The sequence below is a fragment of the Xiphophorus couchianus genome, chromosome 9 (genome assembly GCF_001444195.1).
Source record: "Xiphophorus couchianus chromosome 9, X_couchianus-1.0, whole genome shotgun sequence".
Lineage (NCBI taxonomy): Eukaryota > Metazoa > Chordata > Actinopteri > Cyprinodontiformes > Poeciliidae > Xiphophorus > Xiphophorus couchianus.
The window spans coordinates 368,939-386,095 of NC_040236.1; the positions used below are offsets into that span (position 1 = coordinate 368,939).

Consider the following 17,157-nt stretch of genomic DNA (forward strand, 5'->3'; position numbering starts at 1 on the left):
ACTTTTTGAGGGGAAATTACGTTGGGGAATCCCAAACAGCTGACACGGCGCAACCCGAAGTCCAGCCAACTTGGCAACAACATTAATGTTTATTCAACATTTTGCGCAAAGAATATAGAAATGACAAGAGGAGGAGTTGGAGCGAAATTGCTACCGCAGTTGATAAACCCGGTAACTTTTCAGCTGTTCTTCGTTAACGTGACATAAACAGGTTCTAATAATTTTCATTCAGTCAGGACTTTACCCTGACACTAGCCACATGCATTGCAGGTAGATTGTAGTAAAGCATTGATTAATGCCTGGTTTTAAAATTTGTTCCCTGGACTTGTAGCCATTATTTTGTGCCCATTGTTGGACACCACAGGGCAGGACCGAACCGATCGAACCGTTATATCTAGGATTTCTGTCAGCTAATGTGTGATCTGTCAGGTTTTAAAAATGGGCCGACAATCAGCCGACAGCTCTAAGATCGTGTAGTGTGCGCTGGGCTTTACACTAAGGAAATAAGAAAGGAGGGTCAGTGGAGAGCACCGGAGTTGAGCCTTTTTTCATTCGGTGTCATCAACAGAACGAGAAAAAGGCCGGAAGAGACGATAATGCCGATAATTGAAATGACGTCGATAGTTTTAATTTATCCATCCATCCATCCAGGCCTACTCCTAAACCTTGTGGACAGCCTTTCCAGAAGAGTTGAAGCTCTTCTAGCTGCAAACCAACGTCATGTTGAACCCTTTGGATTAGGAATGGGATGTCAGCTCATATATGAGTCAATTCAGGTGAGTGAATACTTTTTTCAATATAGTGTATGTATATGAATGAGCAACTCTAAGCTGTTGTTGGCAATAAGTTGTTTTCTGCATGTACATGATAATTTATGTGGCTAAAACAAACATTATTTTTGCATCAACTTATAAATTATGAAACTTCTCCAGGAGCTGTTCAAATTATTTTAAGGCACAGAATCAGCACAAAATGTGTGTGCATAATATTACATATTATACACACATAACTACAAAGGCAGACAAAGGAACTTCAATGCTGAGGAAGAGTAAGGAGCATTGTTGAAACCAGGTGAGTCTAATCTGGGTGGAGTATTTGGAACTGAGGAACTGAGAGAAGCAGACAAATTTACACAGAAACAACATTGGAGGAGCTGAACTAAAAGTAAAGGATTTACAAACTAAATTGGAAAAACCTAAAACTAGCACAAATTTTTAAATCAAAATACACAGAAAATAGAAACACATCCAATGAGGCTACCAAATCTAGTAAGCCACTGAAAACACCAGCTTTGTCTTTTTGCCACCGGGCACCACCATTGGGCACCCTTGTGTTTGTCTGTAGTTTTCATCAATCTGCACGGTTATATTCACCTGATCAAATGTTGAAAATTTCAGAGAACCATCTGATTTTGTATGATTCATATTTCTTCACCTTTTTGGACAGAGTGCACATGTCAGTGATTCCTTTAGTTGTCCATGTGGTGGTGCCTCCGTCACCATTTGGGTGGAGCAGTATGCAGGGTAAGCAGAATAAAGCTACCTCACCGCCTGCCACCCACGGTTTCCATTTGTTCTAAGTCACTGGGAATCCTCTAAAATATACATTTCAGCAATAGGTTTGAAATGTGTTTGACATTTTAATATTTGCCAAATTCCACAAATTTTTGAAATTAGTGACGCTAATTCCAAGTCCATATACATTGTTCCTGCGTCAACCATGCTAAACATGACACCCATACGCCAAGCATGCATATGAAAAGCTGTAAAATACTGTATATCTTGGTGTTAAAGTCAAGACGGTCTGGGATGATGAGAACTCGGCCTCTGTCACCCAGGAAGAGTGGGACTTTACAAAGCAGGGTGTTACATATGTTAGCAAATGAATTAGCTCAGCTAAAACTTTTCATTTGATTCAGGCGTGTGTCTTTATGGGTGAAAGTTTAATCTACCTTTATAATTTATAATTACACCAATTAGCTACTCATAAAGTCAATACCCTGTTTTTTTGTTATTTATTTATTGCTCTTTATATTGTACATTCATTGGAAATGAGTAACTTGAAATCAGAGGACAGGATTTAAGGAACTAACCAGATTTGCAGGTGTTACACTAGGAACATATGTAGAGACCATTTGTTTGCATCTTTAACATTTTGCGTCATTCTGAAACTGATAAAGCCTAATTAATAGTTTTTCTGTCTGCAAATAAACTGTTGACTCTTAGGGCCATTTTCGGTGTTTCTATGGCTACTCATTGATTTTAGTCTCAATTGACTGTTTGGACCATTTGAAAGTATTTTTCCTAGATTACTAATTAAATGTAGTACTTAAACATCTCGTTTTCTAAAATGAGAGCAATTTTAGAGTTTAGGGGATGAATTTTCTCCTCCATTTTCATTAGTGTTTCATTCCAACCCGGGACCTGCGCGTAAGTTTGGGTAACTTTTATTGTGAAGGATCCGGGGCGGAAGAGAAGTTTGTGTTGTCGTTTTAGGCAGGCGGTTACAGGGTGTGGGTATTACGCAGAGGAGAGGCACATTTCATTTGTCTGCATTTTAGAGGAAGATGTCCCGTTTCAAAAGGGCGGGTAATGTGGACAGTCTGGCGGGCTTTCGAACCCCAAAACCGGAGGCAGCTGTTCCCTACGGGCTGCTAAGGACAGCCAGGAAAAGCGGCCAGCTCAATCTGTCCGGCCGAGGCTTGACTGAAGGTAAGCACACATGCCTTGTTGTCTATTTTTATTTATGTAGAAGAAAGGAACAACAACGTCAAATGAAGAGCGATTATCCTTCGCGGCGACGTCTCTGAGACTGTAGGTGTCGCTGTTTTCTGACCGTGTGGCACATACAATGTACACAGCTCAAAAAAATAAAGGGAACACACAAATAACACATCCTAGATCTGAATGAAAGAAATATTCTCATTGAATACTTTGTTCTGTACAAAGTTGAATGTGCTGACAACAAAATCACACAAAAATCATCAATGGAAATCAAATTTATTAACCAATGGAGGCCTGGATTTGGAGCCACACACAAAATTAAAGTGAAATAACACTACATGCTGATCCAACTTTAATGTAATGTCCTTAAAACAAGTCAAAATGAGGCCCAGTATTGTGTGTGGCCTCCAAGTGCCTGTATGACCTCCCTACAACACCTGGGCATGCTCCTGATGAGGTGGCGGATGGTCTCCTGAGGGATCTCCTCCCAGACCTGGACTAAAGCATCCGCCAACTCCTGGACAGTCTGTGGTGCAACATTGCACCATTGGTCCATTGGTGGATGGAGCGAGACATGATGTCCCAGATGTGCTCAATCGGATTCAGGTCTGGGGAACGGGCTGGCCAGTCCATAGCTTCAATGCCTTCATCTTGCAGCCACATGAGGTCTAGCATTGTCCTGCATTAGGAGGAACCCAGGGCCAACCGCACCAGCATATGGTCTCACAAGGGGTCTGAGGATCTCATCTCGGTACCCAATGGCAGTCAGGCTACCTCTGGTGAGCACATGGAGGGCTGTGCGGCCCTCCAAAGAAATGCCACCCCACACCATTACTGACCCACTGCCAAACCGGTCATGCTGAAGGATGTTGCAGGCAGCAGACCGCTCTCCACGGCGTCTCCAGACTCTGTCACGTCTGTCACATGTGCTCAGTGTGAACCTGCTTTCATCTGTGAAGAGCACAAGGCGCCAGTGGCGAATTTGCCAATCCTGGTGTTCTCTGGCAAATGCCAAGCGTCCTGCACGGTGTTGAGCTGTGAGCACAACCCCCATCTGTGGACGTCGGGCCCTCATACCATCCTCATGGAGTCGGTTTCTAACCGTTTGTGCAGACACATGCACATTTGTGGCCTGCTGGAGGTCATTTTGCAGGGCTCTGGCAGTGCTCCTCCTGTTCCTTCTTGCACAAAGGCGGAGGTAGCGGTCCTGCTGCTGGGTTGTTGCCCTCCTACGGCCTCCTCCACGTCTCCTGGTGTACTGGCCTGTCTCCTGGTAGCGCCTCCAGCCTCTGGACACTACGCTGACAGACACAGCAAACCTTCTTGCCACAGCTCGCATTGATGTGCCATCCTGGATGAGCTGCACTACCTGAGCCACTTGTGTGGGTTGTGGAGTCCGTCTCATGCTACCACGAGTGTGAAAGCACCACCAACATTCAAAACTGACCAAAATATCAGCCAGACAGCATAGGTACTGAGAAGTGGTCTGTGGTCCCAACTGCAGAACCACTCCTTTACTGAGTGTGTCTTGCTAATAGCCAATAATTTCCACCTGTTGTCTATTCCATTTACACAACAGCAGGTGCAATTGATTGTCATTCAGTGTTGCTTCCTAAGTGGACAGTTTGATTTCACAGAAGTTTGATTTACTTGGAGTTATATTGTGTTGTTTAAGTGTTCCCTTTATTTTTTTGAGCAGTGTATATATTTCACACCCGAATGTATACTTTAAGAAGGTGAGGTGAGAAGACACCAACGGTTTTACTTCATTTTATTTTTGGTTTGATTGGAAGACATTGAGAATAAAGCAAGACTCAAATTATATTTTTGTCTTTTTCTGCTGACTTCCACAACCACTCTAATGTTCTCTTGCCAACTTTACGTGTTTTGGGCGCAGAGGGTCGTGGTGGCAAGAAGACCAGCTGTATAGAGCAATTACCATATACACCATGCATAACTCAGAGCTGTACATGATGACTTCATAAACTGTATGCCAAGTAGTAGTAATCAGTGGCCATAGAATTAGGCACCGTGATTGCAAACTCATTTACTGTGATTATCATTACACCTAATTATGTATATTTGACATGATTTTAAATGTACACAGCTAGAACAGAAATATCTGATCTAGCTGTTCAGATGCAAGTAGATATTTCACAACGTCCATTCAAACCTGCTCCTGAATCCATGTTTTGATTTGTTTCTAGTTTTAATGTCTAATTAGTAAATTATTGAGCAACCAATGCTCTTGCAGTGAAGGGCTGATTCCTAACCTCTATGGTGTTTTTCTGAGATACCGAGGAAATGAGAAATAGAACAATACTTTAAAAGCTGTTACAGGTCAATCTCTGCTTCAGTTAAATTTTCTCAGAGGTTTGGAGGACTCGGTTACATTAATCACAAATATTATTAAAACATGACCAGACAGGCAAGGGTAATAGAGAAGTACTATTATTACTTCACACTCCATCTCATACGTACCCTAGAAAGCTCCTATGGGTTGAGCTAATTGAGTTTAGCTGTAATTGTGATTTGGATGAGGAAAAGCCTAGGGTTAGATATTCAAAATAACTGTAGCTATTTTGTAGCTATTTATTCATTAACCTTAGTTAGTGAATAATCTGTCTGAAAGATGGTTGGTACTCCTCTTCTTCATGCAGTACTTCAAGGAATGTGAAATTTTGAATAATTAGTTGACTCATTTATATGAACAAAATCCTCTTGCTGCAGCCAGATTTCTGTGAGACAAAATAAATGAATCTGATTATCACGAATAAAGTCTTTGAAGAGTGAAATCTGATGGTCAGTAAACCACATTTAATTGTTTTATGACAATGCTAGTGACTGTCCACTATTGCTATGCTGCCAGTCAGTGACTCTATGCAATCTGCAGGGTTTCTTTACATAGGAAGAAAACGTTTTACCAGTTTGAACCTGAACAGATCAAGTCAGGTTCCAAATCTTAACATTTATTTGTTTTATTATTAGCCACATAATTTGTGGTCATTTTGTTGCTTTAAGTATAAGTATAGGTATAGGTATATCTCTTCTTATCTGTGACAGATAAGGTGCCTCTTTTTCCTCTTCTGTGGTCTATTGTTGTCTATCAATGAGGAAGTCTAACATGCTTTGATTCATGTGTTACAGATAACTTTAAATGATTTCAAAGGCATATTAGACATAAAGTTCTATATGGAACCCTGGATTGACATACAAGTCCCGCAAGACCCAATAAGTGTCCTGCTGAACCTACATACGTTAATGCTGTTCCTGAATTTCCCCACTGTGGGACAATAAAGGACTCATCCATTCTATGTTTCTATTCTTCCCATCCACAAATCACTAAACTACACAGATGAGGCTCAACAGTCTACCTAAGCCCTCATCCTATCTTCTTTAACATTGGTTAAACTAGTCAGCATGTACTACTGTGGTGTTCTAAGTGAATTATGTTTGTATCTTCAGCGATTTGAGTCATCATGTGTCCCAGTTCCTCAGAATGTGTATCGGCTTAACGTTGATGAACCAGCGGAAGCCCAGGAGAACGTATCGTTTGGAGGATCAGATTGCTGGTGGGAACAGACCAACCTCACCAAACTTCTGCTGTCATCCAATCAACTAACACAGATGTCTGAAGACATCAAACTCTTACCTGCACTAACTATACTGGATGTAAGTACAATCAACTCCGACACCAACTGCAGAGATTAAAAGACGTTCATTTTGTGAAAGATTGGGGCATAAGATCCAACAAGCCAAAAAAATTCAGTTGATGCAAGTTATCAAGTTATGAAAAAATTGTACCCAGTAGAAAGAAGTTGAAAGAAGAAGTTGTCTCTACTTTTCTCAGCTAAACAAAATCAGGGTTTCCCCCGGTGTATTATAAGCCTGGCGGGCTTTACCTGTCCTGCCACCTGTCTGAGTGTTGCTTGTTTTCATTTTAAATAGTTTTTTTTAATATACTAGTGACTCCAGACTGCATGCGTCTTTGCTGCGGTCCGATCCACTGTGCACCAGTGGAGCGGAGTCCTTCTTGAAAGACAGGTTTATAGTTGATGCATTGAGGAGGGCGGGAAGCTGCAGGTGAGCACCAACCACAGACGCCCGTCAGTGCATTGCTGTGGCAGCATCTCTGAAGCTCAGTGCCAACTCTCACTCAAACTGGACTATTTGCTGGGGAGCTTCACCTATACCAGCATTTATATGAACCCCCTGTGAGAAATCACATTTCTGTGGAGAATTTTGGATCAAGGTAAAAGTTAAAAACACCCAACTTGTATTAATGGATGGATGTTGCCTTGAAATGGCGTTTCTTTGAACTTTCCATCATTTTGTAACAATATTCTCTCATCAAAAACATTCCTGGAGAGTTGCTTTAATTCTTTCATGCATATTTGAGGAATCCTTGAATCTCCCATGACAACCATTCTGGAGTCTCCCCGATCTCTTACTGGACTGTCAATTTGACACTTTATATCTGTACAAACTTTGTCTGATGTATTTTATTGGGATAAATTGATTTTCTTTAGGTTCAACCAAGCTTTTATTCACCAAATTGTTCTTGCAGCTTCATGACAACCAGCTGAGCAGTTTACCCAGAGCTCTTGGAGAGCTGCAGGAGCTTCTGCAGCTGCGACTAAGGTACAGTTTGTCAGTTTCATGGTGAGTTTTCTGTGGAGACATCACAGTCAGCAGTCTATCTTCCTTTTCACAATTAGACCTTTTGAGAAGCACAAAGAGGAGCAGGACATTGTCTCTGAATAATGTGTGTGTTTTCATGTGTTTGGACAAAATAAAGGAAAAGAATCACAGAAACTTGATGTGTCCTCTCTGCATGAGAGAACACAGCAGGTGAATAGATGAAGCACTTCTTTTCACTGAGCCTGAAGCTGACTGCCATGATCACCGCTTTATTGTTGAGATTCATCTCTGAGTAAAACTATCGTCTGAGTGGTTTCAAATCAAAATTAACTTTGTGTTTTTGTTACAGCCATAATAAGCTGTCATCGCTGCCAACAGAGGTGTGTTCCCTGAACAACCTTCGTTCCCTCACACTGCAGCAGAATCTCCTGGAAACTGTGCCAGAGGAAATAGGAGAGCTGGGGAACCTGACAGAGCTGGTAACTCACCACACACTCACGTCTGTCTTTGATATGAAAGAGGATCTTGTGATGGAGCTGTTTGTTCTGCTGTCAACAGACCAGACTAACTCAGCCTCTTCATTTGTTAGGGCAGCTCATCCACATTCTGGTTCAGATCAGAGGGAGCAATGGAAATGAGGGAAGTCTGTTCTACCTAGTAGAGATGTATGGGCCTGTGTGAGACACAGGCATGACTGGACCCAGTTGGTCTGGTCCTCTGCAGTTCAGCGGAAAAGTGACAGAACCAAATGAAGGGGTGACTGTCCTTCATGACCTTCAGTGCATCACCTCATGGGTTGGTTGCTACTGACATCTTAACAAGCTTTCCTCATCAGTCCTAAAGGAAAGTTGTGACAGTTTCACTAATCATGACTCCTTGATCAAAGTAAATGATGTAAATGGAAAAGAAAACAGAGTGATGAAATGTAGATTGTTTGGAAATGCCCTCAGTATCTTTCCCACATTGATGGACAGCAACAATTTATTTTCCAATATTAGAACCTTGAACAAAATGAGGTTATTAGAAGGTGTATTTAATACTTTCTAAGAGTGTATAAACATCATTTCCTGTAAGCTGCAGGTCAGTGCCAAGGAGTCATGGTATCTAATGAGGCGCTGCTCTCCCAGGTCCCTGATTCAAGCAGCTCTGTGATTGGCTGTGAAGGCAGCCAATCACAAACATAACATATTGAGTTATGTTTGAGAACCCAGTCTGTATCAGTCACTTCCTAACACACACAGAGGTGTGTAAACCATGTGTGAAGTGCTTTCTGAATACCTTATGATCCTGGCCCGTGCTGAGCTCAACTGAACGCAGTTGTCTGGTTGTTGTTGCTGGTTTTGGGTCAGGATGAACCAGCAACCATGCTTTACCTTCAACTCACAGAGATGGACAACATGGATCAAAGATTCAGTCCGATATTTGATCGTGATCAGGTGAGCATATAGGTGACCATAGAGCGTATTGTCATAAACTAAATCCCTGAAAGCAGCTAGAAGCTGTAGGAATGAGCTCCTTCTGTTGGCTGAAATGGGGATCTGACATTCCACTCAGACTGAAACAAACCACTTCTTCACAGCATTTGTTCTTCAAACAAAACTACTTGTTAACCAGGTTGCTTCACAATGGCAGCTATAGTTCACATAATTGATACTCTCTGTGTGGGCTCTGCTGTGTTTTGTCATTTACTGATGCCTGTGTTCTTTTTGTTATTGCTTGAAGGATCTGTCCAACAACCTTCTGAAGCGTCTGCCCTCCAGTGTTGGCCGTCTCTCAGCTCTGCAGAAAGTATCCCTTTGTCACAACAAGCTGAGCAGTCTGCCTGACAGCCTGGGCCAGCTGGCAAGTAAGAGCAGCTCTGAGGCCACAAGCAGACTGCATGCTTAGCCTGCATTGTTCACGCTGATGTTGTCATAGAATAATTTGTGATTTTTAAACATGAACACTTGTTTGATGAAAATTCACATAAGTAATCACACATTGACTTTTATTGGTTGTCATGTTCAGTTATTTTTTTCAAAAATCTGTTCAAATGAAGTTTATTTAATCATGGACAGCACAGTAAGCAGTAGGCATGATAAAAAACAAACAAGTGTGGTTTGGTGTGAAACCACACTTTAGCCATAGTCTAATTAGTAAACCCAGTCATACCTTTTTCACGTGCTTTAAACAAAACACACAGAGAATTGAGATGGTATATTTAAGTTGGTTGTGTGAAAATAAAAAAAGATACGCTGCTTTGCTAATTCCATGTATTCTATCAAAATGTATCCAAAACAAATTCTGAAATGTATTGTATGTATTTACTAATTTTGCTTACTCTGTTATAAAATATGAAAACCTTGTTTTGCTTTGTTAAATATAAGTAGCTGTCAGGTATCATGTAGATGTTTGAAGCATTTTGTGTTCTGACTCGGCCCGGCAGACGTGAAGCTCCTGGACTGCAGCCACAATGAGCTGACTGACGTTCCCGTCAGCCTGGCCGGGATGCTGGCTCTGGAGCAGCTCTACCTGCGACACAACAAGCTACGCCGACTGCCGCAGCTGCCTGCACCCTCTCTCAGGGTAACCATGGCAATCAGTCCACAACTATGCTTTCTAGGATGACCCGTGACCCAGTCTAGCTGTGTACTGACAAAGTTTGCAATAAACTATTCTGTGTGTGTGTGTTTGTAGGAAGTGTTTGCTGGGAACAACCGGTTGGAGCAGCTGGAGGCTGAGCAGCTGTCCTGTCTCTCTGCTGTGACTCTTCTAGAACTGAGAGACAACAAGATCAGAAATCTTCCTGAAGAACTCACCCTGCTGCTCACTCTGACCCGGCTGGACCTCACTAACAACGACATCAGCACGTAGGCGTTTACACACACACACCCTCCGCTCTGAGCATGCAGGCCGCTGTGTTTTCCATCTGCATTGGAACTGTGGTGTGTTTAGCAGTCTTCCCGCCTCTCTGAGCCTGCTGCCCAACCTGAAGGTGTTGCTGCTGGAGGGAAACCCTCTCCGTGGAATCAGGAGGGAACTTCTGACTGTAGGTTACACCTCAAAAACACACACACTGTTTCTATTGGGTCTGTGCAGGAACTGAAAGCTGACATCACAGCATTCCAAAAGCGTGGAACTCATTCATGTTCAGCTGACTGTGTTGAGTTCTCACTGACCCTGTCTGGATGTCTGAAGATGCTCATGTTTAGGTTTTGTGTGTGGAGTCAGGTGCTGTGTGCTGAGATGTTTTATTTTCAGTCCTTTACAGAATGTTTTATACTTCAGTGCTGAAAGCAGCACAGCATATTGAATTCTAATTATCATTACAATAATGGTGTGTCCCAATCACAAAGCTCTGCTTTAATTCAGTATCTTGTTGTGCAGGAAGATGTTTACATTCTGCATATGGATATTATGTTTGACCAATCAGATGTACTCTAACAACCCATGATGCTCACACCTCAGCCGGATTTTAGTTTCTGAGATGCTAATTTTACATTTATCAGGTTTTACTTTTCAATACGACTCCAGCTGTGGTCGGAGTTGTTCCAGACGGCGGTTGCCTCCACTCAGTGCTCAGCAGAACCACGCTGCTAGCTACAGGAAGTCCAGACCTGTCGTCTCCACTGGGACAGGAAGAGAGACCTGAATGTCGCCATAGTCACACATTATTAATGTTATTGTAGTTTGAAGAAAAAAATTCACAATTTTTTTCCACCCATAGAACACAGCCATTCACTGTAATAATACAGATTCGAAAATTACCAGTTCAGATGTGGCACTTTGCCTTTGGCGGCTGGACGTTTTCGTTCAGTCCCTGAGGAAGACCGAAGATGTTTATTGTGTGATTTGGGGGAAATTGAGAGTGAAGTGCACTTTTTGTTTTATTGTCCCTTGTACCTGACCTTGAGAAATTATTTATTTACTAAAGTACTTGATGTTTATCCAGATTTCTTTTATGTAACGGATGAGGACAAAATGCGTTATTTAAGTATTTTTTGTTTCAGTTAGCACAGTTTATTTTGGCACCTTAGAAAGAGGATGCTTTTTGTTTAAAGAATATTTATGTCTGTCTGCTTGTTTGTATATGTTTTATTGTGTCTTGTAAGCCCATGTGTTCTGGGCACCTGTAAGGGTGAATGACACATAAAGTAAAGACTACTACTACTGTTAGAATATTCAGTGTATACTGTCTTAACACCTTCAATACCTCACACCCATTACTTATCATTGTTTCTGATAAGCATGTTCTACATTAACTCAATACTAATCTATAGTGTCATTTCGTCACAGAAAGGAACTGGTGACCTTCTGAAATATCTAAGAGGAAGAATTAAAGGTTTGTTTCTGTTTTTAACTGCAGAAATATTTAAAACTAAAGACTCATTTCATCCTGCTGCAATGAGCTTCAAATGTCCAATCAGTTCTACAAATAGCTGTTAGTCCAGACACGCATGGAGGCGAGAGGGTCCGGACAATCACTTCAGTAAAGAACAGCTGTGTTCAGTAAAAACAGAGAATATGTAAGTTCAGTTCTTTAGAGTCTCTGATAACAGGAGCAGGAACCTGTTTAGTATGGCCCACTCAAACTCCTGTTAGAAATAAAACTACTATAATAATTATCTGGTTGTCATCTGTGAACTATTTGATTTAGTAAATCATGCATGTAAATGATTTTTGTTCTTTTATGGAATATTTCCAAATTTCTTCCAGTCACTTGTTGTTTTGTCCATCAATGTGCAGAGGAGGCTGAGGAAGCGGCTGAGCCCACTGCCATGACGTTACCGTCTGAAGGTCTGGTCAACACGCACAACATCAAAACTCTGAAGACGTTGGAGTACAGGTGAGTCTATTTTCACTCACTGACAATGAAAGCTGGTCTTGTCCTATTGGTGTGTTTTCTAGTTACTGTTGCTAAGGCAGTCCAGGCCAAAGGTCTGATCAGAGCTGCAGGAGGTTCTGTTCAGGTATGTGCTTGAATTCTGCTGCAGCTGACTGGAACTGGTCCAACATGTTGTCACTCTGACCTGAACTCTTCAGCTCTTTGCTCTCCTTTGCTTTCTATTTTTCTTGTATAACATTTGCTGCCTGTTGACCAGAACTCCTTTGAAAAGAGCTTTTTAATCTCAATGGATTTTCCTGGTATATAAAGGTAAACATCTTTCCTTCTTCATGGAACGTATAGCAGAGACCAGAGTTGGAGGGTTTTCTGGAACAGTTCATAGGAAACAGTTTTCAAAGCAAATAGTGAGAAATAAGGGAAGTAGCTCTACTATAAAACAGGGCAAAAAGTATTATTAAATGTAAAAATTTACATTTAATAATACCAGACTGGGCAGAATCTGGGCAGATTCTGCCCAGTCTGGTCTGAACTTCTGGAGGACTAAAATAATGAATGAGTTAACACCAAGGTAAAATGACTTAAAGGAAAACTGATGCATGTCTAATGTGTTTAATCTTGTTTTTGTTCTAATTTTCTAGTGGACCACAGTTTTACTGGAGAATTTATTAATATTTGTGTTTTACCCAAGTGTGTGTTACTGTGTGTGTTCAGTAACAAACAGGCAGCCAGTGTTCCAGACGAGGTGTTTGATGCTGCAGATCATCAGGCCGTCACCTCTATTAACTTCAGCAGGAACCAGCTGACAGCTTTCCCACTCCGGTGCGTATCACTGCACCAGAGAGGATTGTGGGTAAACTGCCTGATGTAATAAAGCCCCACCCCTTCCTGCTGTGTGCAGACTGCTGGAGCTCCGCTCCTCGCTGTCAGACATCAACCTGGGCTTTAACAGGCTGAGCTGCTGTTCTGCTGACATCTGCTCCCTCCAGCAGCTCACACACATTGACCTCAGGTACGCTCACATCGTAGTTCTGTTCAGCTACCAGGAAATGAAACGTCAATAGTGACACAGTCCACTCAGATTCAGGTCTGCACATTCATGAATTTATTTTGTCCTTAACTTTTGATTCCTATTGGTTTATGTCTTTATGACACATTTAGAGCTGTGGTTCCTTCCCACTTTTCTAAAACATTTTGGAGTAATTAATTTTGATATTTATTATTGAATCTATTCAAAGTGTTCTCAGAACTCATATTCTACCTGAATATAAATACAAATAAACCAGAGTGGCGCTCTTAGCGTTCCTTTTATTTCTTTCCTGAGAACGGTTGTAAACGGCCAATTTTAAGGCATTAAACTGTGAAGTCTCATGTCTTGAATGTTTGATATAAATACAGCATTTTCATAACAACTGAAGGTAACAGTTGATTATGTTATAAAATGGGACTATGTGCCTGGGAAATGCATAATCCTTGCCCTTTAAGGTGGCTTGTCAGGTTGGCACCCTTTAGCAGCAGATAGTGAGGAAGCTACCTAATGCAAGTATGATGACTGTGACCATGGCGATGAGTTGAAAGAGCAGGGAGCAATTTGATTAGCTCCAAAGCTACTGTAGTTTCCTGTTGGTACTGAGGTCAGCCTCACATCTGGAGATTCTGAACAGGCAGTAGAACAATAAAATAACTCTTTGAATTTTACAGTGAAGCTCATGTATAATGAAGTGATGTATTGTGTCCATACCAGAAACAGTCTGTGCCTTCCTTGTTTCAGGAACAACCAGCTGACTGATTTACCCTCTGAAATGAAGAACCTTTCCAAACTACGATGCATTGTGCTAAACTACAACAGGTCTTTTTTTTTTAATTATTTTAATTTTTTTATTTTAAAGCCATTTAGCAGCAGCAGACTGCCGCCATACTCTGTTCATGCAGTGCAGTGCAGAAACGTGCGTGGGTGGGTGTGTGTGTATGACATCAGGGCCACCAGTTGAATGAGTGTAGTCCCCATTTTAAAACTCAAGTGCGCCTGACTGTCGGCTCTTCAGTTAGCTACCGGTACCGGCCCCGTTTCTCTCATCTGAACCGATTTTCAGAAGTCGACAGAAGACCTGGTCACTGATTGGTCAGGGATTTGAGTCATGAGACACTTGTATGGTGTTTCATAAGGTGCTTCTACAAAATAAAAAGTGGAAGCAGAACTCGACCCAGAAACCTGATAATGACCCAAACATACCAGAATCACCAAAGACTTATTGAGGATTAACAAAGGGCTTGGGCCTAGTCAAAGCCCTGGTCTTGATCTCATTGACATGCTGTGGTGTGAACACAGAGGAAAATCCTCTATCAGCTCCCACCTGTATGGCCAAACTGAGCTGGTAGCTCTAGGAAGAAGTATGTCTAGAAATGTTCATCTATGTTTAACATAGACAAACACTTCTACTAAATTACTTTTGTTTCCAGAGATAAATAACAAGTAAACATGAGCTTTTCTTTTGAAGCAACTATACATCTATTGGGGGGTTCTAACTGTGTAATGGACTTGATAGAATTATTACTAAAATAATTTAACAAAGACCTACATCTAATGAACGTAAAAAAACAAGATGGGGGATATTAATTTGTTGTCATACAGGTTCAACTCCTTCCCTGAAGCTTTGTATCAGATTGTATCCTTGGAGACAGTGATGCTGGGGAACAACCAGGTGGGTGGGGTAGATCCCAGCCGTCTGATGCAGCTGCTCAGTCTGTCCACCCTGGATCTGTCCAACAACGACCTGCTCAGCGTCCCTCCTGAACTGGGCCTGTGTACCAGCCTCAGGTAAGAAGCATTATTGGGAAACTTTTCACATGTTTTGCTATTGAATTATTATTTTTAGCTAAAATAATAAATAAACGTAAAATGTTACTCTTTGTCAACTCGAACTTTGTTTGAACCTCAGATGCCTGAGTCTGGAAGGGAATCCTTTCCGCACACCCAGAGCAGCCATTGTTGCCAAGGGAACGGATGCAGTGTTGGAATACCTGCGCAGCCGCATCCCTACATGAGGCATGAACTCACCTGATGGTTCAGCAAAAAGGATCAAATCTTTTTTTCTTTCAAAATTTATCACATTTTTAAAAGATATTTGTTGCCTTTGTTTGGTGCTAAAATCCAGAGTTGTTTTTGTAAAAGTGGAATTCCCAAAACCTTCTAAGAAGTTGTTTCAGGACATAAAAAGCTCTCTCTCTTTTCAACTGTTTTGTGGTGTTCTTATGTGAACTCTTTAATTATCATAGTCAGAACTTTATGGGTAGAAAATATTGCTATCTTTTGAATGAATTAACCTTTCTTATTTGACATGTCATGTCTTGAGAGCTCTGGTAAAAATGGCATACAAAACTAAAGACCAACCTAATAAACACACAGCAAGTATACACATATTTATGCATTGAATTGAAAATGAATAATGCCCTCAGCTGATTAATGATTGATGATGGAGTAATACTAAATATTACTATAAACCTCAGAGGAGAACGTTGTTCACATTGTCTCGAGTCTGTGAATGATGGCATGGAGGCCTTCCAACCTCCAACACCGGAGTTCATTGTGAAATTGTCAAAATACCATGGGCAATGTAAAAAAACAGGAAAATGCCAAGGATGATTTTTTTTCCCCCCAATGATTAATGAGAAGAGTACACATCCGTTTCAATAACCTGTCAGGAAAAAACAACAATGCATTCATTCAGTAGGGAAAATAAGTATTTGACACACCACAGATTTTCTAAGTTTCCCTCATGCAGTGATCTGTAATTTTCACACTTCAACTATGAGAATGAATCTAAAAAAAAATCTGAAAATGACATTTGATGTGATGGGAATTGCATCAGTAGCTTTTGTAATTAATAATTATTAGTTAAAATGTTAGTTGATGGTAGGATCTCAAATCCACCCTGAAGAGTTCTTCAGGGCAGCACTGCATCTATTCTGTGTGACTTTTTAAAAGTGTTTCTATAAATTCAGCTAATTTAACACCAAGAATTTCACTGGTCACTTTTCTGATTTGTTTCGATTTTGTCTCCTATGGATAGGTGATAGGACATGTTCTATCAGAGAATTACCGAAAATAACCAATTTTTAACATAATCCAAACTGATTTCATTTGCAAAAGAAGTTAAACTTAACTTTTTGGTCGACCTTATCAGAATGTTTGGTGAATGTCAGCTTCTTGTGAATGTCAACCACGGACTCATGAGACTGAACCCACTTAATGACAACTAGAGCTTCTGGACTGGACTTTGTAAAAATCTATACACCTGTATTTGGTATTGGTGACATTTAGTTTAAAGTAATGAATTGTTTCTCCACATTATAAGGTCCTCCGCTATCTGACCAGGGGAGAGGCTCACTATTGTGAATCTGACTATATTTAATAATTTGTGCAAAATTGCTTATATTTCAGCTTGTCAGAAGAGATGAAAAGTGCATAACATTTTACCTTCCAGTAAATAGGCTTTGTTTACATCCTGGCTTTTTTCTGAGAGCTAAGACGAAGTAGAGCCAGACTAAGAGTTTTTCTGATGACAGCAAAGTTGTAAATGAGGAATAATGAGGGTCTTGTAAAGTTAATGTGGGTATTGGTCTTACAAATAGGAAAATATTTAACCTTAACACATCAGAATCAAATCATGAGCCACAGGATTTGAAACGGTTATTTAAAGAACTGCTTATTTCAAAGGAAAAACCAGACTTGCTCAGCTGGTCACGTCAGATCTTAATCACTCTATCAAAGCTTTTTTCTTATACATTTGTTTTAATACATAATTGCTTTATCTGTTATAAATAATACATTTTCTTGTCTTAATGACTTTGTAGTATATCAAATATGACTTTATTCTTTCAGTTAAAAATATCTTAGTCTGGACCTAAAACTCTGTCATACTTGCTTTACTAAACTCCATTGTTTTTCTTTTCACTGTCAAACTTCACCTT

The 17,157-nt window shown here is 40.7% G+C and overlaps 1 protein-coding gene and 2 long non-coding RNA genes across 5 annotated transcripts; 2 read left to right on the forward strand and 1 right to left on the reverse strand.

Annotated features, from left to right (window-relative positions):
• Window positions 1-2,372: 2,372 nt before the first annotated feature.
• Window positions 2,373-16,197, forward strand: lrrc40 (leucine rich repeat containing 40). Of its 3 annotated transcripts, none has more exons than XM_028028641.1 (15): window positions 2,373-2,711; window positions 6,214-6,395; window positions 7,291-7,364; window positions 7,714-7,843; window positions 9,087-9,210; window positions 9,790-9,929; window positions 10,041-10,213; window positions 10,299-10,392; window positions 11,640-11,685; window positions 12,090-12,189; window positions 12,901-13,008; window positions 13,088-13,198; window positions 13,958-14,035; window positions 14,819-15,004; window positions 15,126-16,197. In XM_028028641.1, the coding sequence occupies exons 1-15, from the start codon at window positions 2,567-2,569 to the stop codon at window positions 15,229-15,231; spliced, it is 1,797 nt and encodes a 598-aa protein (XP_027884442.1). In that variant the 5' UTR covers window positions 2,373-2,566; the 3' UTR covers window positions 15,232-16,197. The 3 variants fall into 3 exon arrangements, with proteins under 3 accessions (XP_027884442.1, XP_027884443.1, XP_027884444.1); XM_028028642.1 differs by having other exon boundaries at window positions 10,302-10,392; XM_028028643.1 differs by having other exon boundaries at window positions 2,601-2,711; window positions 6,189-6,395.
• On the reverse strand, window positions 4,593-6,182 carry LOC114151452 (uncharacterized). Its single transcript, XR_003596944.1, has 2 exons — window positions 5,328-6,182; window positions 4,593-4,996 (listed from the first exon to the last, which is right to left on the reverse strand). It is a non-coding gene; the product is annotated as an uncharacterized LOC114151452 (long non-coding RNA).
• Window positions 12,196-12,640, forward strand: LOC114151453 (uncharacterized). The gene is made up of 2 exons (XR_003596945.1): window positions 12,196-12,313; window positions 12,446-12,640. It is a non-coding gene; the product is annotated as an uncharacterized LOC114151453 (long non-coding RNA).
• Window positions 16,198-17,157: the final 960 nt, after the last annotated feature.

Coding starts and splice junctions, on each gene's coding strand:
- lrrc40 (XM_028028641.1), top strand. CDS start 2,567: ATGTCCCGTTTCAAAAGGGCGGGTAATGTGGACAGTCTGGCGGGCTTT. Junction 2,712..6,213: donor CGGCCGAGGCTTGACTGAAG/GTAAGCACACAT, acceptor CATGTGTCCCAG/TTCCTCAGAATGTGTATCGG. Junction 10,214..10,298: donor ACTAACAACGACATCAGCAC/GTAGGCGTTTAC, acceptor TGGTGTGTTTAG/CAGTCTTCCCGCCTCTCTGA.